This window comes from Amphibalanus amphitrite, unplaced genomic scaffold (assembly GCF_019059575.1).
Source record: "Amphibalanus amphitrite isolate SeventyFive unplaced genomic scaffold, NRLGWU_Aamphi_draft 000395F_arrow, whole genome shotgun sequence".
Taxonomy (NCBI): Eukaryota; Metazoa; Arthropoda; class Thecostraca; order Balanomorpha; family Balanidae; genus Amphibalanus; species Amphibalanus amphitrite.
This window is the reverse complement of record NW_024881889.1, coordinates 210,473-237,706: the sequence shown is the minus strand read 5'-3', so window position 1 is coordinate 237,706 and position 27,234 is coordinate 210,473. Positions and strand designations below refer to the sequence as shown.

Here is a 27,234-nt window from a genome sequence, read left to right as displayed (position 1 = left end):
CGAAATCCGTCTCAAACATCACTCCAACTGGACATAGATTGAGAAGATACTCCGTACCTGAAAGTTTTATTTGATCATATGGTTCTTCCGACATCATATCTTGGGCATTACTGACAAGTCGAGGCTAAGCTACGGTGCCTGTGTTGTTGGCATAAATCCGTCTAGTGTTTCGTCTCCAAGATGTTTGTGTGTGTTGTGAGTTCCTTCATTCCCTCCTGATTCGGTTGCTGTCGTTGGTCTTAATCGCCTCTTTTCTCTGGAAAGTATACGATTGTCACATTGATGCAATCGTTGTAACCTTATTTGAATAGAAAAATGGCTGAATATCTCAGTTTTGATTAGCATATCGGCATATGTTATCAGTGCACTGCACCTGTGTGACCTGGTTTCTTGTCGATCCTCTGTGCGGTGGCTGTGGTGTTCGGGTTGATGTCTCGTTCCTTTCCGTCTCGCGCGGTGTGGCCGGTCGGCCGGGCAGCAGGCACGTCCCACAGCGCGGTGCCACCTGTTGCAGAAATCGGTGCTGATGGGGCTGTACACCCTGATCACGGACCACCCGGTGCTGGCGGCCACGGCCGGCTTCTTCGTCTGCCTGGAGGGCCACTACCTCTGGCGGCTGCTGGGCAGAGCCGTCACCGACCAGTTCTTTCTGAGACGTGTGGCGCCGCTGGACACCATCCGAAACTACAGCATCTGCACCACGACAGACCTGGACGCCTTCTTCCACATGAACAACGCCCGCTACGCCCGAGAGATGGACTTTGGCCGCTGGGGCTACCACGTCCGCACCGGCCTCTACAGCCACTGGCGAAACACGGACGTCCGTGTGCTGCAGGCCTCCATGCTGATCCGCTACCGCAAGGAGGTGTCGCTGCTGATGCCGTTCGTGGTGGAGACGCGGCTCGTCTACTGGGACGACGCGAGCCTCTACTTTGAGCAGAAGCTGGTGACGCTGCACGACCGGCGCGCACGCTGCGTCAGCCTCTCTCAGCAGCGCGTGGTGGGCTCGCTGACGCCGCAGCAGCTGATGACGATGGCGTTTGGCGCCGATACGCCGCCGCCGCCGCTATCCGACAGTGTGCGGGCCTTCATTGACGCCAACAGCGCGTACCAGCGAGACCTGGCCATCATTGAGAAACGGGAGCTGCAGTGACACTGTGGCTCTTAGTGGGTGTAACGCAGTGGCTCGGAGTCACTGCTGCTGGAGTGGGCTGTGAGGGCCGAGTGAGAGGCGGCTTAGGACAGATGTTTGAATTGTGCGACGGTGCGGCAGTGGAGTGTTTCATTGTATTATTGTGATTTGCTTGTAGCTGTGTGCCAGATCTAGGTTTATGTTGTAAAGCTTCTGATCTTTGCCTCTCGATGTTTATTCGAGATGTCGCGTGATAGATCAGACTTTACGTTAACCTAGGTACGCGTGTCACTGATGTGGCCCGAAAAGATAGAATCATGCTCCCAGCAGTGTAGACTGATTTTAAACGGGTTATTTAATCAGCAATGACGGATGTAATGTTGCTAGTATTTTGGACTACGATACCGATCTCCATGTTAGCTCACCCCTTCCATGTGTTGAACAACACACATGCAATAAGATGTGTGCCGCTTTTAGATCAAGCATGTTTTCTCTTGTACTATTTCCTTGCATGTTGCTCTGTTTTAGCTGCTTTTGCTCATCCCTTTCGTGCAATATGTGTCCGTCGTGTAGCTAAGCTTGTTTCTGTTTGTCGGTTTTTGTTTTGCTTTGCGTTTTCTATTTATTACGCATCTTTTGATCATAATATCCACGCACTTGGCGATATGTATTATTGCTTGACAAGAATTATTTGTTTGTCGACCCAGTGTGCGACGTTGTTTGCTATTATTTATTCAATTCTAACAACGGTTGAGAACTAACTTATGACAAGACTTCATCCAGCTTATTTCCTTGCTTCGTACCATTTGACCCCGCGATTTATCCATGCTAAACGTGATGTGGGTGTTTGGTGTCAAACTGCCTAATCTAGTCGCAAGTTCACAACAGCGGACAAAGGGCATTACCCCCTCTGCCGTAGGTCAGCAGTGGGATTGGGGCAGAACATTCTCCATCAATTAATGTTGGCATCGCTTGTCGCTCTATGTGATGTCAGGCTGCTATTATGTGTCGTCCTGTCGAGCATATACGTGACTGCCAACTATCGGTCGGCGAACTACGGAAGAGTGGGCTGGCATCGACTGCTTTCCTGTACGATTCGGCATTGAGGACCAAATGGCAGGCGCCTACATCTGATTTCATCACTGGCTCCACTGCAACAGTGCGCTCTACTGAGGGGCGGCGCACTTCCGCCTAGTTAGTTGCCGGTCTAGACCAGAACCGTGACAGGTCTGCCATCCTTCCTTGTTTCTGAGGCCCGACTGGCGAATAAGGGAGGATGGTGCAGCATTGTCAGTGTAGCTGCGGTGGACTGTGAAATGACAGACGGAATTTTCCTGCATCATGTATTCGCCCCGTTAGCAGACCAATACAGTCATTAGAGAGAACTGATGTCTTTTAGCCAAAACTTTAACAGTCTCGAATAAATAATGCGAAAACACATCCCAGAAACTTATGCAACATCTTCAACATAACTTACGTAATGTTACAATTCCAGTTTCATTTTTGTCACGATAAACTATATAGGTAGCTGTCGAATTCACCTGTAAGATGTTTGCCGGTAGGCAGCGTTTATTTTAGACCCACCAGTTGCTTGATTGCTGTCACTATAAGCCGTGTGCGAACAGGACCCGATCGCCGAATGACGCTTTCTTAGCGTATTTTTAGTAATAATTCGCCCTATCTGATCTGCACAAGTTGTACCTGGCACACCGACCCGCCCGCACGTCGCCCGTCCGTCCGTGCTCCAGCCACCTACAGCCCGGTCCCTGTTCCAGAAGACACGTATCCGCCATGGGTCTGTTGGACATCATCTGGGAGCACCCGGCGCTGGCTGCCGGCGCCGGCTTCTTCATCTGCTTCGACGGCTTCTACGTGCTGCGTCTGGGCGTGACGCTGGTGGCGAACCGGCTCCTCCTGCGGCGCGTCTCGCCGCTCACCACAGTGCGAGACTACGGCTACTGTGCGCCCACAGACATCGACGTGCTCTTCCACATGAACAACGCCCGATACGTGCGCGAAATGGATTTTGGACGCTGGGGATACTACATGCGTATCGGGGCGCCGATGTTTAGTGATATGAAAGTCCTTCAAGCGGCTATGCTAGTCCGCTTCCGTAAAGAGATCTCCATGTTCACGCCATTCGTGGTGGAGACGCGTCTGGTGCACTGGGACGAGCAGAGTCTGTTCTTCGAGCAGAAGCTGATTACACTGCACGACCGGCGCGCGCGATTCGTCAGCTACTCTCAGCAGCGCGTGATGGGCTCCATGGGTCCTCTGCAGCTGCTGGCGGCGGCATTCGGTACGGAGACGGCCCCGCCGCCTCCGCCTGCCCCTGAGAGTCTCAGAGCGTTCATCGAAGCCAACAGCGCCTACAAGCGCGACCTGGCGGTCGTGGAGAAGCGGGCGTGACGTGGGAGCGGTGGTGATGGGTAGGGCGACTTTTACAGCCAGCAGCGGGTCAGGGTGAGAGGATGGTCGGATAACTGGAGCATCTGTAACTTCGTGACCGACTCGGTGTCATCAGCCCGTTATCTACCAGATGGTCGTTAGATAGTTGTTGTAGCAATGTGACATACCTCCAGTTTGTCCTATTTTGTTGAGATATGGTGCGTATTACAACAGTATGCACGTTTCCGCTCAGCACGGGGGTTGTATACGGGTAGATGATCAAATAAAGAAGAATCATGAACAAATCCCGAAGTAACAAATCTCTCAGCTGGGAGTGGGCTCGTAGAACACCGCCATCGCCTACATCTGGCCTCACTGACAGTCACTGGACAGCGATAGCTTCTCATTGAAGTCCGTTGGCTAATCACCAGACATTGCATGACTGAGTGCAATGGGAAACATTGCAGATACGGTATGAACGTTGCGTCTCAAGGTCTCAATGGGCGCTTTCTAACCAAGTTTCCTCTAATAGATAGAGTGATGGTGTTTCACAGGGAGGTGTGACGGTCCATTCCGTAGAAACTTTAAACTCTTGTATCTTTTTCTGGGAACTCTTCCGTTTGAGTCCGCCGTCTCGGTTCGATGCCCTTGACTGGAAGAAGACACAAGGAGGAAAATGGAACTGGCCCTGACATATAGCATGACTCGTGAAAGTCGGGTTACAGATGTCCGTAAATATTTCTGATCCATTTTTGTGGAGCGGTATCACATGAACAAGCGCGAGGCGGCAACGGCGCAGCCTCCAGGAAATGGATGCCAGTGCCCTTAATGCCTACTGGCACTGGCATTGCGGACTAAAATAACCGAAGCTGTTAGCTGCTACTAGCTTTCACTCTCGCACACTGACGTTTTAATCACTGCGTAGGCAGTCCCGGTCAATGCGGTCATGCCGGTATGGAGGCGTTCACGTTATCTATTCTAATCGACTGAATAGTGATTCTAATTGATTGAATAGTGATGCAATACTGGCATTGTCATACACACCAGCTGCGTATTGGCAGGTTTCCGCTCTGCATCCCGTCAAACGAGTGACCGTATGAGTGACTGGGCGTGGTGGGAAATCGTGATTGAGAGCTATGTTTGCGAAATTGAACTCGAAATCGATGGGTGTGTGACTGTGCTACAGCACCGCCTAAAAATACTTGAATGCATTGCTAGATTATCCATGGTTTCCTAATATAAGGAACCATCGTACATCGGCGCTAGTCCTGCCTGGACCGAGTAAATCCGCTCGAGCCTCAATGGCATTCCATGAGCCGGTGTAGCCGGTAGCCTCCACTGGCATATGCTCACTCGTAGGTCGGCTCAACGAGCGGTTCTGCTGCTCGCCGATATCCCCGTAGCGGGCGTGTCGTCTGCAGACGCGCCCGCCGACCGGTGTCGGTTGCGGAACGGGCCTGCAGACGGGTTACGCCGGTTCCGACGCAATCGTCGGACGCGCTCCGTTGTTGATGGGCGGGGAGGCACGGCGGCACGCGGAAACTGGCGGGCCCGGCGCGCCCAGACGACGGAACTTTGGAGGGATGGGGGGCGGCAGAGTCACGCAGCGGAGAGGAGGGGCCTCACGACATATCGCGACACATCACACCACACATGGTGCCGAGGACATCGCTGTACCCCGCTCAAGGACACTGCATTAGGCATGAGTAGGCTGGAATCAGTATTCAGCGTCCATTCAGATACTGATGGGTTACTGTTCCAGGCACCTGGCACATGGGTCCGTGGTCTGAACGATGTTCAGCCGTGCCACCTTTGCATAATGGATGTTGCCGAACTGTATGTAGGGGTGGAGGGGGTGGGACATAAGTGCAGAGTCCTTGCGTGATATGCACTGGGGCACTGGGCTGGCGGCGGACGTCTATAACGGTCGTTTGCAAGGATAAGAATGAGCGCGATTTTCCTGCTTCGTAGGTCGGAAAGAAACATGTCATCCTTCAGAAATGCAGCCGTTTCAAGATGATTTATGTCCTCTAGAACCTGTGATCGATAGCCCCTCTTCATTTTATTGCTGGTATGGTTGAATTTCACATGCGAAAAAATCGACTGAAGTGTGTCACATTCTCTGCAGAGCGTTTCAGACTCGCCAAACCTGCCGGCAAAATGTTGACTGAAGACGCCAGGCAAGATGTGGAGACCTTCTTCAAGCTCCACGAGGAGAGAGTCCGGATCTACAAGAAGCTCGAGAGGTAAGGTGACTAGAGAGCGGCCGTATCAGATAACCATGCATGACTTTTATCGAGATGGTTGGCTATTATCAGTATTTGATCATGCATTTAGGAATGTTATGCTCATGTCAAATGATGGTATAAATGGATTTTTTCACTGAACTTTTTGCCCTAATATTAGCATGGCCACCGATGGCCTACGATTGTGCGTGTTTGATCTTCCTCGTCGTGAACTTCCAGCCATATCTGACAAGCCAGCCTGTCGCTTCCCTTTAGCTAGTTGGCCGAGCAAATTTACCGGGTTCACCCGGCAGTGAGCCACCGAGGCCGCACGCACACGCCCAGTGCGTGTGTAACCAGGGCTTCCCTGTGTATTCGTCACGCACGCATTCTTTTCAGTCCTGAACAGTGAACAACCTCTTACTGGCCACCAGTTACATAACGTGGTAGTTATCCTGTAGGGTAGAGCTGTCAGCACAAGCGGCGGAACGAGATCACATCAGGTTATCGCCCCTTAAATTCGCAAGGCCGTGTAAAGATCGCATGGCAACGGTCCGTATGATTTTCTGTTTTGCTCTCAATCGTTCTGCCGTTTATGTATGGGAAGATAGAGAGCTCAGCATGGACATCGTCTGACCTCTGACCTGACCTCTGACCTGACCTCTGTCGGCAGCGGCCACCGTGACCTGCTGGCGGCCCCGGCTGACCAGGGAGAGACCTCTGACGGCACGACGCCGGCCACCACCGACCCCTTCCCGGCGTACCGCGCTGCCGTCGCCGAGGCCACAGATGGCTTTTCGTCAGTCAGCCAACGCGTCCTGGCACTCCTGGCGCGCATGCGCAACCAGCCGACGGCCCAAGAATGTACGGACGCTGTGGAGCGGATCCAAGAGCTAGAACGACGCAAACTGCAGATGGTGAGCCTAAAGTATGTGTTGAGCCGCTGAAAAGTGCATACGCAACCAGGAAGCCGATATTGTGTTTCATTACCTTTTGTTCTTGGCAATATGCAGGCTTGAGGCTTAGTTTGGCTTGGTACAGCTCCACATAACGTGCCTCGACCGTAGCCTCTCCCTCATTTCTGATCTGACTGTCCAACTCCCCTACCTCTGCAGACCTGCGAGATGCAGCTGCTGGCCTTCCAGCAGCGTCAGGAGCCGGAGGACGCTGTTCGGGAGCGGACCCTGCGTCACCTGCGACAGCAGCACGCTACGCTGATAGAGGACATCACAGACTGTTTGAGGACTCTGCGCTCGGAACTCTATGACTGACGTGGGAGCAGCGGAGAGAGACTGGCTGAAGTCGTGAGGGCAGTGGGGATGGTCTGAGCTGGCCTTTATAGCTGAGAGTTGTGAGAGCAACGGTGAACGGTCTGAGCTGGCATCTGTTACGGAGGACGTGAATTTGTGAGAGCAGTGGAGGTTATGCCTGACCAGCTGACAGCGTGGTGGCGAGAGCTGGTCTAAGGAGACATAGGCTGTGGGTCATACGGGCAACGAATAATACAAGGAATGCGTTTGAACGGTTGGAGCTACTGGGTTGTGCTCTAAATGTTTGTCACCGAATAGGCTGTTCGATGAATTGCTGTTTTTTCCCTCGAAGCCCACAGCAGCGGTTTCCTATCTGTAACTTTCAAGTCTCAGGCCTATGACTGGGTAGGCACTAGGCAGCAGAATCAGTGGGACCACCTGTCCAAACAGGACAGCTGGCTGCACTGCCAAGTGCCACCTGCCATGCGGTCCAAGAGCTGCGCTCCTGCCACCTTTCGGTGTGTTATTGAGTCTACGTAAAAGTGTGGTGCCGAGTGCCCTGCCTTGTGTTGGGTGCGTAGTTCTCGTCGATAGACGTTTCAGTTTCAGATGTAACATCGTTTTACCTGTGAAACGCGCAGATCCCGATTAAAGGTCTTGTTTTTTTCGATGTCGAGTCACCAGTCACGTGAAGGACGTGGGATCCTGTGCATTTATCTACGGCACCCCTGTGTCCCGTCGAAGAGTAAAATAAGTCGTTACTGCCTTTGGTAAATCCAGCTAGCTAAGCAACATTGAATCTTATCACGACTGGCAAATGGCACTGACCCAGTTTCGTGACACCCGAGGGCTAAACGGGCCACGATCGACTCGTGAGAAAATTTGTTGATGTGGCGTGGCAGTCATGTCAGATTTGAGTTATACTGCACCACCTTCCGTTAAATCGTCTGATCCATTTGCAGGGCATATTTTAAGGATTTTTCACTGCGTCCCAAAGGTGGCATAGGGCACATGCTTTGATCGGAAAGGGCACGTTGCAAGCGAAATAGTATATAATGCAAGTGAGATAATGTACAGATACATTGTGTACTGTGCTGGTGGAGGGGCACTGCAAGCGGGATATTGGGAGCGGGCTGTGATTGCTTTTGGCCAGTCTCGAAATTCGCCCAGTCGTAGTGCGTTCTTTATCCGCATTCAAAGGGCGGACCGGCGATTTAAAATGACATTTACATTGTTGTTAGTCACTCGTTGTCGTTTTCCTGAACGGCGTTGGGCGTGTTTGACCTCCCTTGACGCACCAAATTGTACCTATGCTTAGAGAATAAATATGAATATGCACATGATTAAAATGTGATACATACGTCTCTTCATGCGCTTTTCACCCTTATCAATTGATTCAAAATAGAGGTTGACGTGTGAAACATGGCCAATTTGCATTGAAGATACTATGTGTTTGAAATAATTAGATGACGTAAGGTCAAACAGTACCCACCTAAGTTGTGACAAAAAATCATCGGATTTTAAAGCTACATAAAAAATCCATCATAGATTAATGCTTTGGATGAACGGATGCTTTGGATGCTTCGGATTTCGCTTCCTTACTGCCTATCATGTAATATAACCCAAACTTTTCCCAATGGAAGTTCCTTTGTTTAATTATTATGCCCAGAAATGTGTCGATTTTGTGCCATTTCCGGGCGCTTTGGGGGGGGGAGCATGGCCCCGTGGCCCCCTCTATATCCTCCTATGGCCAGACGGCCATGACGGCCCTGATCTGACCGTATGCCATCAAATGTCAAACTTCGCAATGATGCGATATTTTTTTTCGGAAAACGTGCCGGTATCTCAAAAACTATGATAGCTAGGAGGGCGCAATCGATAGGAGAAAAGCAGTCGATATATCTTGAACAGCTCTTTCGTCAATATTTCGTCAGGATTGAGTTCAGACATGGATGATATAACACTGGATTGGTGTCTCGTGGAAATTAACATTGGGATCCGCGACATTGGGATCAGGCCTGCCATCTAGCGAGAGAATTATCGTAAGTTAGGAGCAAGCCGAGTGAACGCTATCTCCCAGCATTATGACACACGTGGGTGTGGTGTGTTAGTTGGCTTGAAGTGCATTTTTCTACGAGTTGGAGGTAATCTTACTGGACCTGAGACGACAAAAAATGTATTAAATGCTTGAAAGCCAAAAATGTCAAGCCGCCTTTAGGTAATAACGAAAATAAAATGCAAGCTAAGACGGTATGTATTGAAACGCCCAGTCCCATCGGCTTGTACGACCTTTTATATGGTCATTTACTCACAATGGTACAGCAGTTTGACAATATGTCATGCACATTTGGTAGGCTTATTCCTTCTTCTCCGAATTTCGCCTGATTTTCTTCATCTTAGTTAATGTTACGGCACGTGCCACGTGCCAACTTAGGGGTGTCGAAATTGTTCCACATAAAGTAACTCCGCAATGAATGGGCCCATTACAGTAAAACTTCGTCAATAGTTTGGCACCCAGTGGCCAATGCATTTCCATGTGTCACCATGGGGGTGGGTGCTACTGCACGTGCGCACGTGCGGGGTGCCGCTTCCATATCTCAAGAACGGCTGGGCGGATAACACTCAAACTTGGTGCACAAATGTCACATCGATGCTCACACTGCATTGATCAGTACTTACATTGGTGCAGAGTCGTTAGGAAAATGATGAAATGATATGCGTGGTGTTTATGCCTTTCTGTTCCAGCAGTTGATTGATCCGCAACAGGAAATCCTTGTTTGTGAAGAGCGAAGGCTTCGCCTCCCTTTTCCACTCCTTGTTTAAAATAACATTAACAATGTACGAAGATAACACATCAAAGTTGTTTTAGGCGGCTATCTTGGGCTAGGGCTGCGGAGTTGTAGTCAGAGCCAGCGGTTCTGTTCCGACTCGGAGTCGGTTGATTTTTAAAAGCTGTAATCGGAGTATGAGTCTAACGTCACCGAAAAGCCATCGACTCCACAGACTTACCAGGGCTGCAGTGTCGGAGTCAGAGTCGGAGTCTGTGTGAATCGACAGTTCTGCCCGGAGGAGTCGGAGTCGATATTTGGATACCGGAATCGGAGTTGGAGCCAAAGTCACTGAAATTTCATCGACTTCGCAGCACTGGTTGGGTCCTTTTCATAGAGCGTCTTGAACGACATTTTGAGCGGCAATGACGTTAGCAATTCCGTTCAACTTTTTCATTAGACTTATAGATAGTACTTAACGTTCGTTTTGTTCTTTGATCGGGCAATTTGTTTGATTTAGGCCAAGTAAAGACTCTTGTGAAAAATAGCGAACACGACACGTGCTGGCGAAGTCTCCAATAACTCCCTGTTTCACGATTTAATGAGGAAATAACATGAAACTGCTTATCTTATTACTGACGCTGCACATAAATCTATTAATTTCTTCGCTTTTACTGGCATATAAAGACGTAACCTTTTGAAAAATTGCACAACAAGCCCGCTACTACACCACACTCCCGTGTGTCACAATGCTAATCAGCGGCGTTCACTCGGCTTGCTCCTAACTTACGATAATTCTCCCGCTAGATGGCAGGCCTGAGCTCAATGTCGCCAAAAACTGCGAAGACACCAATCCATTATTATATCATCCATGGTTCAGATCAACGGTTAAGGCTCCATAGCCAAAAACGGGTAAAATTACCATTTTTGTCAATATTGGTTTCATGAAAAGCTTTTGAACTAAAAAAGGTAGAGAATTTTCGTTTGCACGATCGTTCTTCTCTCATTTTTACCTCGAAATGTCAAGGCAGGGCTGGTAAAGTGTTATGTCCTATTGACGTCGTCGGGGACACAGTACCAGTAAAAGTTCAAGTACCCGGGGTCAAAATTACCACATTTAGTAAACTTTTACAGTAATAAATAACTTTCAAATAAAGCAGAAACTAAACGCAAGTAAAAGATATCATTGAATCCACAACGTATATCCCCTTTAACCCGCGCCCCACTGGGGTCTGTGTATAACACGCCCTACTGGGGGGGGGGGGGGGGGCTATTCATAGCCCCCCCTCCTAACTCCGAAACTACTGGGCCGATCGTCAAAATTCAAACGGAATCTGATAGCCCCGGAAAAACTGTCGAGCGAAACCTAATTTCATTGACCTCGAGGTCACCGATGACGTCACAGGTCAGGTCAAAGTAAAAATTATTAGCACTTTGGCTTGTTCACATTTTGGGCTCTGGCCGCCGTCTTACAAGTCAGATCAGGCTCATTTCTGGTTTCCACACTCGTGAACAGATGCTCTAGATACCTTGAGGGTACCAAACTTGTACTTTGATTTTCAGGTCAGGGTCAGGTCATCACAGGTCACGAAAATATTATATCATGCGTCGGTCACGTGACACATGTTTTATGGTCCATTTAGGCCATAGATTTCGAATTTGATGTCGTCTGTGTCATTCAAGGTCATTTTGAGTCGAAATTAGCTTAGGTCAGGTCACTTTCAGGTCAAAAAAGGTCAAATTTTGAAGTTGAAATTTTTCAACAAAAAAGGTGTCTATTGGATGCAGTTTGAGCTCAGGAACACGATGGTGCTATTTATATTGGTGTACGATGCCAAATACGTACTGAAAAATTGATTTGAAAAATTAATAATTGTGAATTTTTTGCAATAATGCGTATAACTTGGCCATTTTTGAAGATATTTAGCTAAAACTTGCTAGAGTTAGTCATAATCATGCGTTCTGTCACATATATTCCGGTTTTTTCGAAAAGTCAAAAACTTTTTGAAAAAAAATATAAAAATATAAATTTTGAATATTATTATATAAATTTTCGAAATTTTCAAAATTTTGAAAATCCGAGATAGCAGTTTGATAGCGCGGTCAATTCTGAGTCCTTTCATGCAAAGAAATTGGATCTAGCTTAAAAACTGAGCTCTTGGGAGCGATTGCCGTGGTTCAATGTTTTGCGTCGAAATCGGACGAACATGACGTCACTCTGACGTCATTTCCGGCCGACCTATGGTAGCTACGAAGTTCAAATTTTGACACAAGGTGTCAAATTGATGCAGCCGAAGGTACTGAAAGTTTGGCGTCGATTCGTCAAGCGGTTTGGAAGTTATTGCAGAAAAACGGGAGGGGGGCTATAAATAGCCCCCCCCCAGTGGGGCGCGGGTTAACAAGGACATAAAAAGCCCCTATACCTAATACATACCTACAACATGGTTATGAACAATTAGTAGCCACAACTCAGCAAAACTACCGTCGACAGTTGCTAACGAAAACTAGATCAAACTTGATGATCAAACACATACTAACAGACGCTTAGACACCGACCACGCTGTCGGCTGTGCTATTTCAAGCGGGGTTGATTGACGACCAGTTGTAGCCAGCTATACGACTAGACAAACGACTAGATTCGGAACCGGGGTCGGACTGGTTGGACATGGTAAATTCATGCGGGGTCGATAGTTTCTACCAAGTTTCTGCTAGGTGTCCCAGTCAATAGTTCACTACTATCAGCAGGATTTTTACCACGGATTTGAATATCGAACAGCTTGGCCAAAGCTGGACCTTGAGCTGGACATTATTGTTATCCATAGGCTTGATAGTGAATATTAAAATCATTATAAATTTACGATGTTCAGGCATATTGTATGATATGGGCATATGGCCTTGATAGTGAATATGCAGATATCGATCAGTCAGTGAGTTATTTTATATGCTCTGTGTCAAGGTCAGAACTTGAGCTCACATTACGGTCATTTCGTGACCAAGATAGATCATGTCGCATATCAGTCGATGCGTTTCGATGAGGTACCTCAAAACAATGATACAATCCACTGTGCATGCAAAAGCCCTGTAGGGCCGGATTTTGGGCCAGGCTCCGGGCCTGCGGGCTCCAACTTGACATCTCTAAACAGGACTTTAGGGAAGGGCAGGACACAGAGTCTGAGCCCTAAGGACAGGGCAGGCACAGGCAGGCCATGAAGCTAAGCTAAGACGGATACTTGAGGGCTGGGTAGGATGCAGGGTCCGAGGGCAAGGCAAGGCGCGGGTCTGAGGCTATCATTACACAAGGCCGGAGAGTAGTGCAAGACACAGGGCCTTAGAACACCTGATGATCAACACACCTGATGGCAGGGCAACACGCAGGATCTTAGAGCAGGGCAAGAAATAGTACCTAAAGGTAGAGCAAGACATAAGACACAGATATGACACAAGGCCCGAAACACCGCCCACGTCTTGTCATACCTTCGGGCCCCGAAGGTATGACAAGACGTGGGCAGTGTTTCACGGACGTCGGACGCTGCTATCAAATTCCGCGAGCTGACGTCATACTTGTGGTAGTGTTTGAGCAATGGGCCTGTTGATGTCTCCATGGAAACCCAATTTGACACGTGTAATAGCAGCGTGCTGCTATCACCGGTGAAACAGGGCCAGGGTATGGGGCCTGAGGGCAGGGCAAGGCTCAGGGCATGGAGGCAGAACAAAGCACGGGTTCTGAGGACAGGTAAGGGCACGGGGCATGAGGACGGGAAACGGCACGGGACCTGAGGGCGGGAGACACCACAGGGCCTGATGACAGGGCAGGGCACAGCGCCTGAGAGCGGGCATGGGACACGAGACCTTAGGGCAATGCAGAATACAGGGCTTGAGGGCAGAGTAGGACACAGGGTCTGATGGCATGGGACGGCACAAGGCCTGACGACAGGGCAGAGCACAGCAACTTAGGGCGAGGCCGGGCAGGGGCACGGGCCTGAGGGCGATACAACGCATAAGGCTTAATGGCAGAATAGGGCACAGGGTCTAAGGGCAGGGCAATGCACATGAGGCCTGGAAGCAGAACATGACAGGACAGGGCCTGAGGCAGGGCAAGGCATTAGGCTCGAGGATGGGCGCGGGGCCGGGGCATGAGGACATGGGAAGGCACAAGGCCTGATGGCAGGGCAGGGCACAGTACCTGAAGACAAGGCAGCGGCACGGGGTCTGATGGCAGGACAAGTGTACAAGGCTTGAGGGCAGAGAAGGGCAGGGGCCCCAAACTAGGGTAGGGCAGGGGCAGGGCACGGGGCCAAAAGACGGGAAGGCAGCGCATCAAATTTCCAGGCAGAATATATAAAGTATCGTGTTTGAGGGCAGGGCAGAGCGGGGCACAGGGCCTGAAGAAAGGCCAGGGCACAGGGCCTGAAGAAAGGGCAGGGCAAGGTACAAGACCTAAGGACAGGGCACTGGGCAGGGCACATATCCTAGGGGTATAGTAGGGAAGAACATAATAAGGTGTATGACCAAGGGTAGGGCAGGGCACAAGGACTGGAGAGGGCATGTATGTGCTTAGGTACATAGTAAATCAGGGCACAAAGCAATCGGAAAGCCAACATCTTTTACACAGTAAAAGACCGAGGCATGTTACTTATTTTTGCTCGCACTTTTCGGCTGAAACCGTGGCATTTCAGTGTGGGACGCAGTGGTCCAAATTTCGCGAGGGCTACGTCCCAAAGGCAGGGGGCTGCGTCCCAAAATGGGACGCAGTCAGTATGTTAAAATATGCCCTGTCCATTTGACACGCACACCACGAGCGATGGCATTGTTCGTCCCGACAGCAGGCGAAGCCCTCGCGCTACCGCCCTCCCACGGCCTCTAACTGAAGCTTTGGTGTATAAACCAACCCACAGACGGCTCTGTAGACGTCAAGGTCAATCACTGGCGGTCGCAGCCGCTAGCAAAAGGGGGGGCCAAAGTCACACTCGCGGGACATAACATTTATCCGTCACCGGGAGGGGGGGGGGGGGGTGATCGGCTAATTTTTTACGTCCACGAGGTGCCGCGCAGTTGGCATTACTTATGCTTCATCCATCTGATTCTTGCGTGAAATTTTTAAGCTCAATTTAAGGCAAAATCACCAGTTCCATTTCCCGTCCCACGGTGCTTCCACCGGTCGGCCCACTGCACCATGACGACGGATCGGTGTAGCATAGGTATACTGGAAGGTCAGGCACGCGGAATCATGACCTTACCACTATAAAACCATTCGGAAAAGTACAGATACCTCTTGCTTTGAACAAGCATGTGAAACCCAGAGAGCATTTTCAGACTATGACATTTACTCATATAGGTAACATACCTAGTTGTGTGGCGGCGGGAGAGAGTAGGTACACCGACCGACCTCTGGAGACCCCCCACAGGTTCCGAGCTTTCAAAATTGGCATCTGAGGGCCGCGCGCGACTCCTGCGGGGCTTCGCAGCGGCTCTATTGGGGCTCACTCAACCTGCCTAGTCTTACTGCTAAAAAGACTGGCCCTGAGCCCTAAGGACTTCATCAGTCTCTGCCAGCCCCAGGACCCACACCGGCTCATGGGGTCCCGACGTCGAAATATGAGGGAATCTGCGCCGGACCATCAGGACGCAAAGTAATCTCGATCAGGACCAACGTAAGGCTGTGCCGGAGACTGCGTGAGCCCTCTGATCTTCAGAAACCCACCCATATATGTTTTCACGTAGAGGCCAGTTTAGGGCCCTCAGAGACCAGTACAGGGCCTGCAAACTACAAAGGCCAGTAGTTTGAGACAATCAGTGACCGAGTTGGGCTCTCAGAGGCAATGAGGGTTATTACAGGCCAACATGGGCCCTCAGAGGTCAGCGTGGGGCTCTAAAAGACCGGCATGAGCCGTCGTTGGACCCCAGAGGCCAGCAGAGGGCCCTGAAAGGCCAAGATGGGCCCTCCTCAAATGCCAATGCAGGCCCTTAGAGGCCGGCATCGGGTCTTCAGCAGCCAGTGCGGGGCCCTCATTGGCACCTTAAGGTTCGTCTTGGGACACCACAGACAGAAATAAGGCCACCAGAGACCGGTGTGAGACCCTCAGACGCCGGTTGGGACCCCTGAGGCCTGTTAGGGGCCCTCATAGGCCAGATGTGGGGTCTCAGAGGTTGATGTAGGCTCTTAGCAGTCAACGTGGGCACTTGACCGCCACTGAAGTTCCCTCAGAGGTCAGTGTAGGACGCTCAAAGACCGGTGTGGGAGCTATATTAATAGCTGGGCGTGGGTTTTTTTTTGAGCTTCGTGACGATCGAATAATTGCCAGGGCCCCATACACCTATATGGGGGCCCATTGGTTGTTTGAGGGGGGGGGGCAAATGATATGATGGCCCCCTTTATTGACCTTGGGGGGGGGGCATGGCCCTGATGCCCCCCCCCCGCGACCGCCACTGTGTACACATTACACACATGCCTCTGAGATTACATACTAGCTCATGCAAACTCTATGCAGGCCCCGGAGTTCCCACGCTAATCCTTAAGAAACCAAGCCGGCATACGGCGTCACCACCGGGCTTCTGAGGTGCACAGCACCAACCCATGAGGTCTTACTTTAGTGTCTTAGAGCCAATCTCCTTTAGCAGGGCCCACCCACCACTGCCGAAGAGGGTCTCATGCCAGCCATTGCTGGGCCTACGAGAGCCTCAAGTAAACCCACGCTGATATTCCATATAAGATCCGGCCATACTCGTGAACCGGTGCCAGCGACGCTGACCACCAAATTGACAGAATGCGAAACTGAGCCCTCATGAGTGAAATTTACGTCCTTTGATGGCGCAAGAAAGAAAATGAAACATACGAAAAGCTTTTCTAGGACTTTTGTTCGATCTGAAAGGTGGGGCCAAAAGATAGTATGGCCCCACCTTTCAGCACCAAAGGGGGGGCCATGGCCCCCGTGGCCCCCCCCCCTGGGACCGCCAGTGAGGTCAATTGGGTCGCCCCCTAGTGTTTCTCATGGACGCTACTGAGCACGCTATTGCGACTCAAATACTGATGCGCCATTAGGAACGCAAATGGCAAACGACCCATTCCCACCTTATACCTACATTGCAACGCAATTTCGCGTTTTGACCACAAATCCTGTCGGCGGGACGCCGGTGATGAATCCGTGTGTTTCTGGTACGCTGGTCGGGACAAAGTTCGTACTGTATCGACCAAGGACTCGTGACTCCTCACCACGGAGCGGTGCTTTATCTCGCCTGGATGACTTAGACAATCAGCACGAGATTGATGTGCCCTAACGACAGAGTGGTCTCCAGCGATCGGCAAATATGTAAGGACAGGAACCGGAGGAACGGTCTCTGCACTCGCAAACCACTTCAACTTACCCGGTCCAAGTAGTAAACAACAAATATCCGATCGAATTCGGCATCATCTCACCAAAACTGTCATATAAAGGCGTCATCTTGTATTATGCCCGTTCGGTGGTTTCCCCGCGTGCCGAAGACCAGCCGCAGCGCACGGCGCAAACGAAACCAGCTCGGGAATCGGCGATGATATTTATTCGGTCGACCCATGACAAACTGTACAAAATGTTTGTTTGGACTGTAAAGATTCCACTGCATCCCTGGCGGGACATCATAAAAAAGAACAGCGCAGGGGTACGACCGTCGGCAATGAACCTCTTCTCAAAGCGGCTGGCCGGCCGGCCGGCCGGCGGTCGGGCGGCGGCGGGCGGGGGCGGGGGCCGCAGTTCGCGCGGGCCGCCGCGCCGCGCACCACACGCGGTTAGTCTTCGGCACGCACACAGTAGTCTCTCTCGGCACGGCACGGCACGGCACGGCACGGCACGCGGAGTTTATTTACAGCCGTCGCGGCGGTCGGCGCACTAGTCGTCCTTCTTGCTGTCGGCGGCGGGGGCGGCGTCTGACGGCGCGTCGGCCGCCTGGTCGCCGGCGGGGGTCGGGGCGGCGGGCTCGTCGGCGGCCGGCGCCGTCGGACCCTCGGCTTTGCTCGCCTCGTCGAAGTTCTCCACAAGGTCGGGCACCTCCTCGTCATCGTCGCCGGCGCCCTCGCCGCCAGCGCCACCTGCCGAGAACGGGCGGAGTTAGACACTCGCAACTCACGAACTATTCACAAGTATCACCATTCGCTAGCGCAGAGTAAACAACCCACATGTCTGCAAATAGTGAATGTGGTTAATGGGTTCCTTCCTTGTACGGAACAATGTTTCGAATCATTCCAATCACAACCAATGAAAGCTATTTCAGTAAAGATGATGCAGCAGGTAATCCCGGGCGTGAGCACACGGTGAACAGTAACCAGACCACAAACTGTACGAAACGTGGATCATTCAAAATAAGCAAGCGGCACATTTATGCCTGCTAATTCTTAGTTACCCATTTTACAAGCCCCCCCCCCCCCCTAAAAAAAACGCGACCTTTCGCTGGAAGTGGTACTTTTGCAACGGCCACTCACCGGTCGCCTGAACGGAGGATGCCAACCGCTTCAGGTGGGTAATGCTCTCGGAGCCGAGCTGGTTCAGGATCGTCGGCAGCATGTCGGTGATCTGTTTGTGCTCGGCGTGACCCGAGATGGCGAACGTGTTGGACTGCAGCGACGCCTGCACCTTCGGGTTGTTGAAGTGGATCACCGAGCTGTCGTCCTTGATCATGTTCACCTGAAAAACACAGATTCATATTTAACCCCTGCATGCTCAATTTAGCTAGGCCGCCAGTACTCGACGGAAAGAATGGTACGTCAGCAACGTATCGTATACACACGATACGAAAATTCATCGGCAAATGTATCACCAAACAGTGTCATTTGCGCTGCGTATCGTAACTAAAAACGCTAGCAATGAGTGTGAGTTACCTAATGCCTACACATAACACGCATCACTGATTGACACTGACGTTACCACTGCACTCACCTCCTCAATGCCGGGGATGTTGCTGACAGGCAGCTTCTTCAACGAATTCTGCAACTTCCTGTCATCAGTGTTGGCAGTCTTGTGGACGACCTTGCGCTTCCTGCGTGGCACTCCCTTCCCACCGACACGCACCTGCTCCGACAGCTTGGCGAGCTTGTCACGGTTCATGATGCCAGCTGCGGGTGGGATAAACAGATGGTTTAGCATCACACCATTCAGTCAGTACATGTGGTTGCATGTGGGGCGAGGGAGAATACAGTGGGGGATAGGATTTCACATGCCATTAAATTATTGAGTAACAAGTCTATCATTTTTTAATAGCTTGGACAGATGAAAAGCTAGCTGCAGTTAACTATTTTAGTGCATATTTAATTTTGCAAAGATAAGTATGTGATTAATATCATAATTAAATGAAATTACTAAAACAGAAGCAGTGAAATGACTCAATGCATTAAACTGACTCAAGTGAAACTAAGCAACAGAAAGGCTTTGTTCCAGCAGCAGGTGGCAGGCAGAGCACCTGGTCCACACAATCACCTGCTGCCCACCTGGCCCTGGTTAGCCCCCCCCCCACTCCCAGCCCTTCCCCTCCCACACCTGGCTAAGCCCAAACAACTTCACTCGGCTACCATGAAGTGGCAGCCAGTTTATTGTTGTTTCAGTGGAATCTTCAATGGCACTGGTTCAGTGGAAATGCAGAACTAAATCCTGAGGAGATAAATTCACACCAGCACACAACATTTCAAGTAGAAGTCTGTGCCAGCCAACACTTGATAAGGACTAGTTTTAACAAGAAAAGTAGTCTGTGCACTTTTTATGCATAACAAACCTACAATGAAAAAGCTGTTCCATGGATGACTCTGTTGTGTCCTTTTCTTGGACAATGATACCTATGCCTGCAAAGTAGGTAATTCACCATGGTACCATGTTAGGCCTCAGGGCTCACAGAACACCAGATGAAATACAAATAAGCAGCACACTACACTAACAAGATCTTCTCATGCTTGCCATTGTTTAGTCTGGCCAAATTAGAATTTTAGCAGTCATAAAGACACACAGCAATTCAAGTCCTCAAAAAGGCTCACACCTACACTTCACTGAACATTTGACTCCAGTCGGGGATGGTCTGTGGTTGGTGGGAGCAGCTGCAGCCAACTGAATTCAGTTGAGCCGTGCCCATCTTCTAAGGGCATATTCAACTTTGGCATATAAATGCTCCTGTTGGCTGTTACCCAGTATATGAATTGTGATCAGATGGTAGGGGTCAGGGTCTAAACAACAAACTCTGCTTTACATGGGGTCTCGCTGTGCAGGGCCACCCATCCATTAAAACATTCCAGTTAGCAGCTATTTTTTAAATGCACATAAATCCCGAAAAAATTTATTCGAACAATGGTTCTCCATCATCTGGCAAACGTTATACAACATGCAAGCTTACAACTCTAATTACATTATTAGCAGACACATGCCCTAGGCCGTGACTCATGCTAGGCGATGGGTGTTGGCTGCATGGCATTAGATTAGGGGAGAGTGGGGAAAGATGCCCAGGGTTTTACTATGTCTTATGTTAATCGAAAATGACGATCGGAAAGCCAAAACTTGGAGTTTCAACGGAAGCCGACATCATTTCTTTTCCAAAAATATCACACTTTTGTGCCTGAACTATGATAACTGTTTTGCTATTAAGCATTTTCCTGAAGAAGTGAAAGGGGGCATCTTACCCCACAGGGTGGGAAAGACGCCCCCTGGCGTTGGGGAAGATGCCCCCTGCACTATAAGTGACATAAATGGGCACGTGAATCGCCTGAACGAATCAGTAGTTCCTTCGAGCCTGCAGTAGACACCAAACGTCATCGTAAGGGCCGTCAAAAGTGGTCGTAAGGGGCTTCAGAGGTCATCGTTAGGGCCATCATAGTCCAGCGCGGCCAAACAAGCCTCCGTGGTGGCGTTCGGAGACCACTGTGGGGCCCTTATATGTAGGTCTTCATGATGCTTGATGGCCCTCGAGCCTATCGTGGGGACCTCAGATGCCAGCGCGGCCCGTGGAGCCAACGTGGGAGCCCTCAAAGGATGTCGTGAGAGGCCCTGGAGCCAATAATGGGGCCCACAGAGGCCGTCGTGAGGGCTCTCAGAGTCAGAGGCCACTCAAAAAGTCGCTGTGTGGGCCGAGAGACCGGCATGGGGAGCACCCGACCGTACTGGACTCTCAATACAGTAGGTGGAACTATGGTCATGAGTACCCAAATATAGGAACGTTCCCATTTTTGGGAACGGAGTTCCCAAATATGGGAACGGGCGTTCCCATTTATGGGAACGGAAGGTAATTTTTCGGCCGTTCGCCCACTAAAACTCATTAGTGCATCACGTTTCAAAAAAGTGCACGCTAATTCAAGTATCTACTAAGTCTCTATAAAATTATCTTTAATCTGACCGTTGCACAAGGAAATTGACCGTCGAATGATATTTTTAATGATTTTTTGAAGTGACGGAATGGTGAAAACATGGGTTATTCTACATTTAACATGCAATTTTAAGGAAAATGAAGCGTTTTTTACATTTTGAGGTCAAGTATAATAATTTTCCCCTGGTTATGAAGTTTCATATTAGCGACACCAGATGCTGACATATGCAAGCGAACACGCGGACAGTCCGGGGGTAATATTGTTGACTTTTGGTGTCGGGGCGCACGACCTCGTGGAACGTCAGTGATTTTACCGAACTACTGTTGTAAACTCAGTTTTAGTGGTTTGAAATTATTCAGCTGTATTTTATCAGCCCGGAAAGACATATTTTATTTGGATGCTAGCTGTTTAGCGTTGTTTTATAAGGAGCGTCATGAGCGTGGTTTTTGTCTTCCGTGTTTCTAAGCATGATCGTTTTGGGGGAATTTCTCTTATATAGGTCGCTCTGTGTGGCTTGTTTATAATTTTTATGCTGATTTCGATCATTCCTCGTGCCCATCCTACCAGGCCTTTTGCCACTTACACTCATCAAGAAAGGAAAAAACTAGATTTTCATTGGGACTAGGTGTTTTGAGGGTGTAACATATTCAGCGTTCCCATTTTTGGATACTTCCTTGTGCTCGTCAACTATCGGTGATAAACAGACAGGTGCTTGACATGTCTCCACCCTCGGCGCGGACGGTGGATATAGGTATGGAAGACCTTGTTGAACATCGCTGAGCGTTGTGAATTACGTAATCCTGCAGAGGGGGGCGTGCCCGCTGCGAGATCGACGGGAATAAAAGCGCAGAAGACCGGGCGAAACATGCGACGGTCTTGCCGGAAAGGTCATCTGATGATTGTTGCGTTAACAATAATTTGCGGCGTTGGACGTGATGCTTGTTAATGAAAAGAGCCCTTGAAAGGCGTCGGTGAAATCGTTCCCAATTTTGGGTACGCCGTTCCCATAATAAGGAACGCTTGCAGCGCCAGTGTACGAGAGCGTTCCCAAATTTGGGATCGCGGCCCGGATGATGGACTGCTTTAGAAATAGGGGAACGATTTGAAACTACGATGGGCCTTACAATATCAAACTCTTTCCCAACAATATTGAGACAAATATCAGGCGGTTCACGATCGTTTTATATTTTTTGGACGTCATTTAACGGTTCTTTTTCTTGTTTTAAATAATGCCTACATGGCGTTCCCATATTTGGGTTTATCGTTCCCAAACATGGGAACGAAAATGCGTTCCCGAAAATGGGTACGCTTGACCATAGTTCCGCCTACTGAATAGTCCCAGATCGGCTTTTGTCTCTCATCACAAGCATGTAATAAATGATTTGACGGGCTGCTTGAAGGACAGCCTACGGATTTAGGGGGGCGTCTTTCCCCTTCAGGACAGGGGGCATCTTACCCCAAGGTACTGAAGTAACATTAAATCAGTACAATTTGTTAGCCATAAAACTACACCCTGAAACAAACTATTTGGGACACAGTACACGCATGCTAATGTATCACGACTATAGCAAGGGACGCAAAAATTATCTACCTTCTTTGATATTTACAATGTTTTGACACCAAAATATTTTTTGAAAGCAGCAAATAAAAAACATGCATTCACCAGCCAGCCGTTGCCCAACTGAGCTTCGCAATTTTTTGTGCAGTTACCAAGGCAGGCTTCCGCTTTACGCTAAGAACATTAATTTCCGGGTTCGATTCTTTGTTTCGCCGCTAGAGGGGGTGGGGCGTCTTTCCCACCCTGGGCATCTTATCCCACTCTCCCCTACTATTGCAAAAGCAAAGCGAGGCACACCTGCCGGCAACCGCCTCAACGTGGTTGGTGCGCCGGAAACGTCGACCCGACATCAAACGTTTAATAACGTTGAACAGTTCTTCAGCACGTAATAAATAATAGCAAAAGACAATTCCATTCGTGCTACTTGATCAAATGGAATGCCTGCAAAGATCACCTACCTCTTTTTCCGCCCGGAAAGCACCCTAACCCTCACGGCGGCGCGGACGCACGGGAGGCGCGTTCAAAAGAGATGGTCAATCCTTCAGTCACCAAATTTACCGAATATTTGATGAGTGATCCTGCTCTCAAATATTTTTCTCAAATAGTATTTGAATGCCTTTTAAAGGTTTCTCTTTTCTGTTTACTCTACACAAAATATACTTTGATTATCTTGGCGTTTTGTTCTTTTCGTTGCTTTGTCTCCTCCAGTACTCTGTACTCGTATGAAAAGCATTTCAGTCGGTGTTCGCCCATCTCTATATTAGTTCTTTTCCAAAAAAATATTTGTTCTAATTCTGACGTCATGAAACTGCCAATGGTATGGAACTGGCAGTTCTTGTTCTTACCTTTTACTTTTCGAGTCCTTACATTAAATTCGTGATTTTTGGCGTAGATTAAAAAAAACTTAAGTTTCAACCTAAATTTTGATTTCAATTTCAATTCGATTTCAATTTAATTTCAAATCTTAGCTCATCCCTTGAGTATTACTTATGACGTCAGCTTACTATTTTTCAAGCTTTATACTTCCTGCGATGTTTTGCTTAGAGTACTTAGCCCCCATCCTTGATGCGCGGATTATTTTGAAATTGATATTAATTGATTTATCCTATAGCCTTGGATTTATCAACAAATTGAAATACGAATTCAGCCAACAAATACGGCGTGCAGATGCGCTATGACGTTTGATACGGTATGGTATTTGCTTCAGTTAATTTTTTGCATTTTCCTTGTTATCCATAAATCTATCCATTCCATCGTCGCTTCCATCGCTTCAGCTTCCATCCTAGGATACTGATACTGAAATCCTTCTCCACTCCGCAACCCCCACTCTGTGCTGGACAGTCACCTTTATCTCATGCTGGCTGCTCCCTTGGAGCGGCACCACTGCTCCTGAGGGAGCTCACCCCGTAGCCAGGTGCAGAGAGTGCTTGGATGCAGGGCTGCGGAGTCTGAGTCGGAGTCGGAGTTGGAGTCGGTCGGAGTCGACAGTTGTGACCGGAGTCGGAGTCAGTCGATTTTAGAAAACCGAGCCGGAGTCGGAGTCACCGAAAATCTTTCGACTCCGCAGCCCTGCTAGGTCTGCGGAGTCTGAGTTGGGAGTTGGAGTCAGTCGGAGTTGACAATTCTGCCTGGAGTGGGGGTCGGAGTCGGAGCTGGTTTTTGAAAGCCGGAGTCGGAGTCAGAGTCGCCGAAAATCCATTGACTCTGCAGCCCTGCTTGGATGGCTGGTCGGTCGGCCTGTCCATCGACCATTCGAACGGGCTCAGCCCCGGCGACTCTCGAGGGTGTCTGCCTAGACTGTCTTTTCCTAATTCCTATCATCCTTACAGCTCTGAAATGGTCTCATCAGACCGAAAGGGCCTAACCCCCCCCCCAAAAAAAAAGCTTGGTAGAGCATTTGACTCCCGGTGGTAGTTGAGAGCCTTGGTTCACTTTCAGGGTTTGAGTTGCTCAGATGCTTGATATTTGAAACTCCTTATGGGGATGGTCTGTGGTTGCCAGTTGGTGGGAGCAGCCGCAGCCAATTGAAGTCAGTTAAATAGGACAGGCCATCTCGAGTGTCATTAATTTTATATTACCTACTAAAGGTTTAATTTTTTTCTGTAATATATTAGCATTTACAATTTTTTACCTTGTAGCCAGAAACTGAAAACTTTTTTACATTTTCACATTTTTTTTTTTTTTAGCTCAGTGTAGCCAGCAACAGAAAAATGTTTGCTTTCTTTTGAAACAATTAATGTTGATAGGTCCTTGCAGGTGCCATATTATGGATGATGAAGCTCACATAGTTGCACAGTTCAGGTACCAATGCCAGTTTTGCATTTTTTGACAGCATTGACCTGCAGGTGTTCAATAAAGGTTTGCGTGGCTTGCAGACACAGTCAGTAAGATTACTGGTGCTCAGCCTTGCCTCTTGCCTTTTTGGGTGTTTTTTTTTTATATAGGACATGGATGCTCCATGTTATATTAAATTTCCCATGCCAAATTTCTATGATGAGAATGAGGGTCTGAATCATATCCCAATCCTATCCTATCTTATGTAATTCATGCTGCATGAAGAGTGAAGATGCATTTTCTGAGAAGATCTGTATTTTCACAGGTTGTTTAGAGCAACGAGCCACTGCCACCCCATTCAGTCACAAATAATGTCTCGTCGCCGGGGTCCGACCCCGCGCCATCGCCATCGCTCGCTGAGTCCTCTGCCGGCCGAGGCGGGGGCTGCGCTGTCCCTGGCTCAGGGGGACGTCCAGAAGCTGATCCAGCAGCTGCCGCCCTCCGACGACCTGCTGGAGTACTACCGTGCCAAGACGGATCAGTTTCAGCGCCGGCTGGAGGGGCTGACCGACCGCCTGGACCAGTGAGTGGTGCCGGATCGCGGGAGTCGCCGCTGATTGGGAGGGGTCTAAACTCTGACCAGGGGTGCTGCCGTACGAAGGCAAAACCGATTGCGCTAGGCTGACCCCTGACCTGAGGTAATGATGAGTTGACCTCTGACCCGACTTAGTCGTTTTTTTTTTTCTTGCTTTTGCATGGCAGGGTGGTGCGAACGCGAGTGGTGAAAGAAGACCGATATAATGTAGCTACGCTCCGCTGATATCGATATCGTAACAAACAAAATTGTCCGACCCGATAAAAAGAATAAAAAAATAATCGGAGAACGAATCTTTTCGTCAATGTGCGACACATCTTACTCTCATTAGCATGAAATGGAGCTGTTACTTCTTGTCATTTGAAATGTGCAATGTTCTCTAAAACCAAAATGCCTACCTTTTCTCTTCGCCGAGTCCTCAATTTCTGACAAGTCATGCTCCAACAGCTGGCCGCCATGTCTGCCACTCACCCATCTCGCCCCGCTCTGTCCCCGTCACACAGGTACCGCGCGGCAGTGGAGGACGCCCACGAGCTGCAGGAGCAGCTGACAGCTCGCGACACCGAGCTCTCGCAGCTGCAGCAGGCCATCAGCGATATGCAGGTGTACGTCTTCCAGGAGAGAGACCAGGTGCTCCGACTGCACTCGGAGAATGACAGACTCAAGGTGGGTGGCTGTTCCGCGTGTCGGGTTATGTGTGATACTCGAGTCATACGACGCGGTTATGTCGGTATCGTAGGTTCAAGGAATGGCGTGGCTGATATGAGACGTTTTACGCGATGCTTTGATGTTTGTGCATGGATTATAACTCGTCTCAACTAGTCCTAGCCTTTTCTAGTCCTCGAATCTAGTCAGCTCTGTTTTAACATCCTCGTTTTACTAGTATAACGTTATGGGCTCACTATGGCCTTTGCTGTCGAAGCGCCGTAAAGCCAAAATACTCGTAAAAAGTGATGTTTGTGCATAGCGTTTTTAGCCCTCATGGGATGTGTGCTGCCTGGCTGATCTTACAGACTCGCCGGTAAATGTGGTTATTCTCAGCAGAGTCGTTCGTCACCTATCTGTTTAGACGCGCTTGCGTACTTATTTTTGACTCACTTACCAGCGTTGTCTGATCATCGCTTGTCTGCGCTTAGATCCAGGAGGTGGAGGACCGGCGGAAGATCGACGTGCTGCTCTCGCTCTCCGGTACAACCGAGTCCAGTCTCACCTACTTCATCAAGGAGCTGGACGAGGGGAAGCTGGTGAGGCAGCACCTGCCGCCGCAGCTGAAGGAATTCGCCAAGGAGCTCGACCGCAAAAACAGGCTGGAGGGTGAGTGGACTACTGATTGGTTGCCAATGCTGCCGGTTTGTGCAATTCTGATTGTCCCATGATTACAGCTGGTATGCCTTCTCAATAGCATAATGAAAATCGTGAATTTATTAGCTGCCACCCGAAATGTAAATAAAAGCAGACGTTTACATTTGGGCTTGAAGGAGATTGAGTGACATTTCATTATTCAACAAAGTACGAACGTTTTTTTTATGTGAAGTCCTCAAAGTTTAATCCAGGTCAGCTAAGAGTTTCCTTATTCCGCAACCCGCCTATATGCATGCTATATCACCAACGTCGTTGGTTGGTAGTGATGACGGTATACAGATAATTGCCTGTTGTATACGAGTACATAATTTACAACAGCTTTATTTGTTCTTGCTTTAGGTCACATCGCTTGCCTGCAGACCCACTAACTGACG

General features: G+C 49.4%; 4 protein-coding genes across 5 annotated transcripts; 3 read left to right on the top strand and 1 right to left on the bottom strand.

Moving 5' to 3' along the window:
• Positions 1-526: 526 nt before the first annotated feature.
• On the top strand, positions 527-1,153 carry LOC122390411 (protein THEM6-like). The gene has a single exon (XM_043383318.1). The coding sequence runs from the start codon at positions 527-529 to the stop codon at positions 1,151-1,153; it is 627 nt and encodes a 208-aa protein (XP_043239253.1).
• Positions 1,154-2,778: 1,625 nt separating this feature from the next.
• Positions 2,779-4,380, top strand: LOC122390416 (protein THEM6-like). Its single transcript, XM_043383323.1, has one exon. The coding sequence runs from the start codon at positions 2,924-2,926 to the stop codon at positions 3,539-3,541; it is 618 nt and encodes a 205-aa protein (XP_043239258.1). The 5' UTR covers positions 2,779-2,923; the 3' UTR covers positions 3,542-4,380.
• A 12,897-nt stretch (positions 4,381-17,277) lies between these two features.
• Positions 17,278-23,376, bottom strand: LOC122390430 (transcription factor BTF3 homolog 4-like). 2 transcript variants are annotated; one of them, XM_043383374.1, is made up of 4 exons: positions 23,088-23,376; positions 18,670-18,845; positions 18,216-18,417; positions 17,278-17,825 (listed from the first exon to the last, which is right to left on the bottom strand). In XM_043383374.1, exons 2-4 carry the CDS (start codon positions 18,835-18,837, stop codon positions 17,626-17,628), a joined length of 570 nt encoding a protein of 189 aa, XP_043239309.1. In that variant the 5' UTR covers positions 18,838-18,845; positions 23,088-23,376; the 3' UTR covers positions 17,278-17,625. The 2 variants fall into 2 exon arrangements, with proteins under 2 accessions (XP_043239309.1, XP_043239310.1); XM_043383375.1 differs by having other exon boundaries at positions 23,188-23,344.
• Positions 23,377-23,661: 285 nt separating this feature from the next.
• On the top strand, positions 23,662-27,228 carry LOC122390410 (coiled-coil domain-containing protein 77-like). The gene is made up of 6 exons (XM_043383317.1): positions 23,662-23,674; positions 24,886-24,930; positions 25,229-25,486; positions 26,002-26,164; positions 26,635-26,812; positions 27,200-27,228. Exons 2-6 carry the CDS (start codon positions 24,896-24,898, stop codon positions 27,226-27,228), a joined length of 663 nt encoding a protein of 220 aa, XP_043239252.1. The 5' UTR covers positions 23,662-23,674; positions 24,886-24,895.
• The last annotated feature ends 6 nt before the right edge of the window (positions 27,229-27,234 follow it).

Excerpts from the sequence above, each read along its gene's own strand:
- LOC122390411 (XM_043383318.1), top strand. The coding sequence starts at position 527 with ATGGGGCTGTACACCCTGATCACGGACCACCCGGTGCTGGCGGCCACG.
- LOC122390416 (XM_043383323.1), top strand. The coding sequence starts at position 2,924 with ATGGGTCTGTTGGACATCATCTGGGAGCACCCGGCGCTGGCTGCCGGC.
- LOC122390430 (XM_043383374.1), bottom strand. The coding sequence starts at position 18,837 with ATGAACCGTGACAAGCTCGCCAAGCTGTCGGAGCAGGTGCGTGTCGGT. Across the intron at positions 18,418-18,669 it reads ACATCCCCGGCATTGAGGAG|GTGAACATGATCAAGGACGA; the intron begins GTGAGTGCAGTG and ends TGTGTTTTTCAG. Across the intron at positions 17,826-18,215 it reads ATCCTCCGTTCAGGCGACCG|GTGGCGCTGGCGGCGAGGGC; the intron begins GTGAGTGGCCGT and ends CGTTCTCGGCAG.
- LOC122390410 (XM_043383317.1), top strand. The coding sequence starts at position 24,896 with ATGGATGATGAAGCTCACATAGTTGCACAGTTCAG. Across the intron at positions 24,931-25,228 it reads CACATAGTTGCACAGTTCAG|GTTGTTTAGAGCAACGAGCC; the intron begins GTACCAATGCCA and ends GTATTTTCACAG. Across the intron at positions 26,165-26,634 it reads CGGAGAATGACAGACTCAAG|ATCCAGGAGGTGGAGGACCG; the intron begins GTGGGTGGCTGT and ends GTCTGCGCTTAG.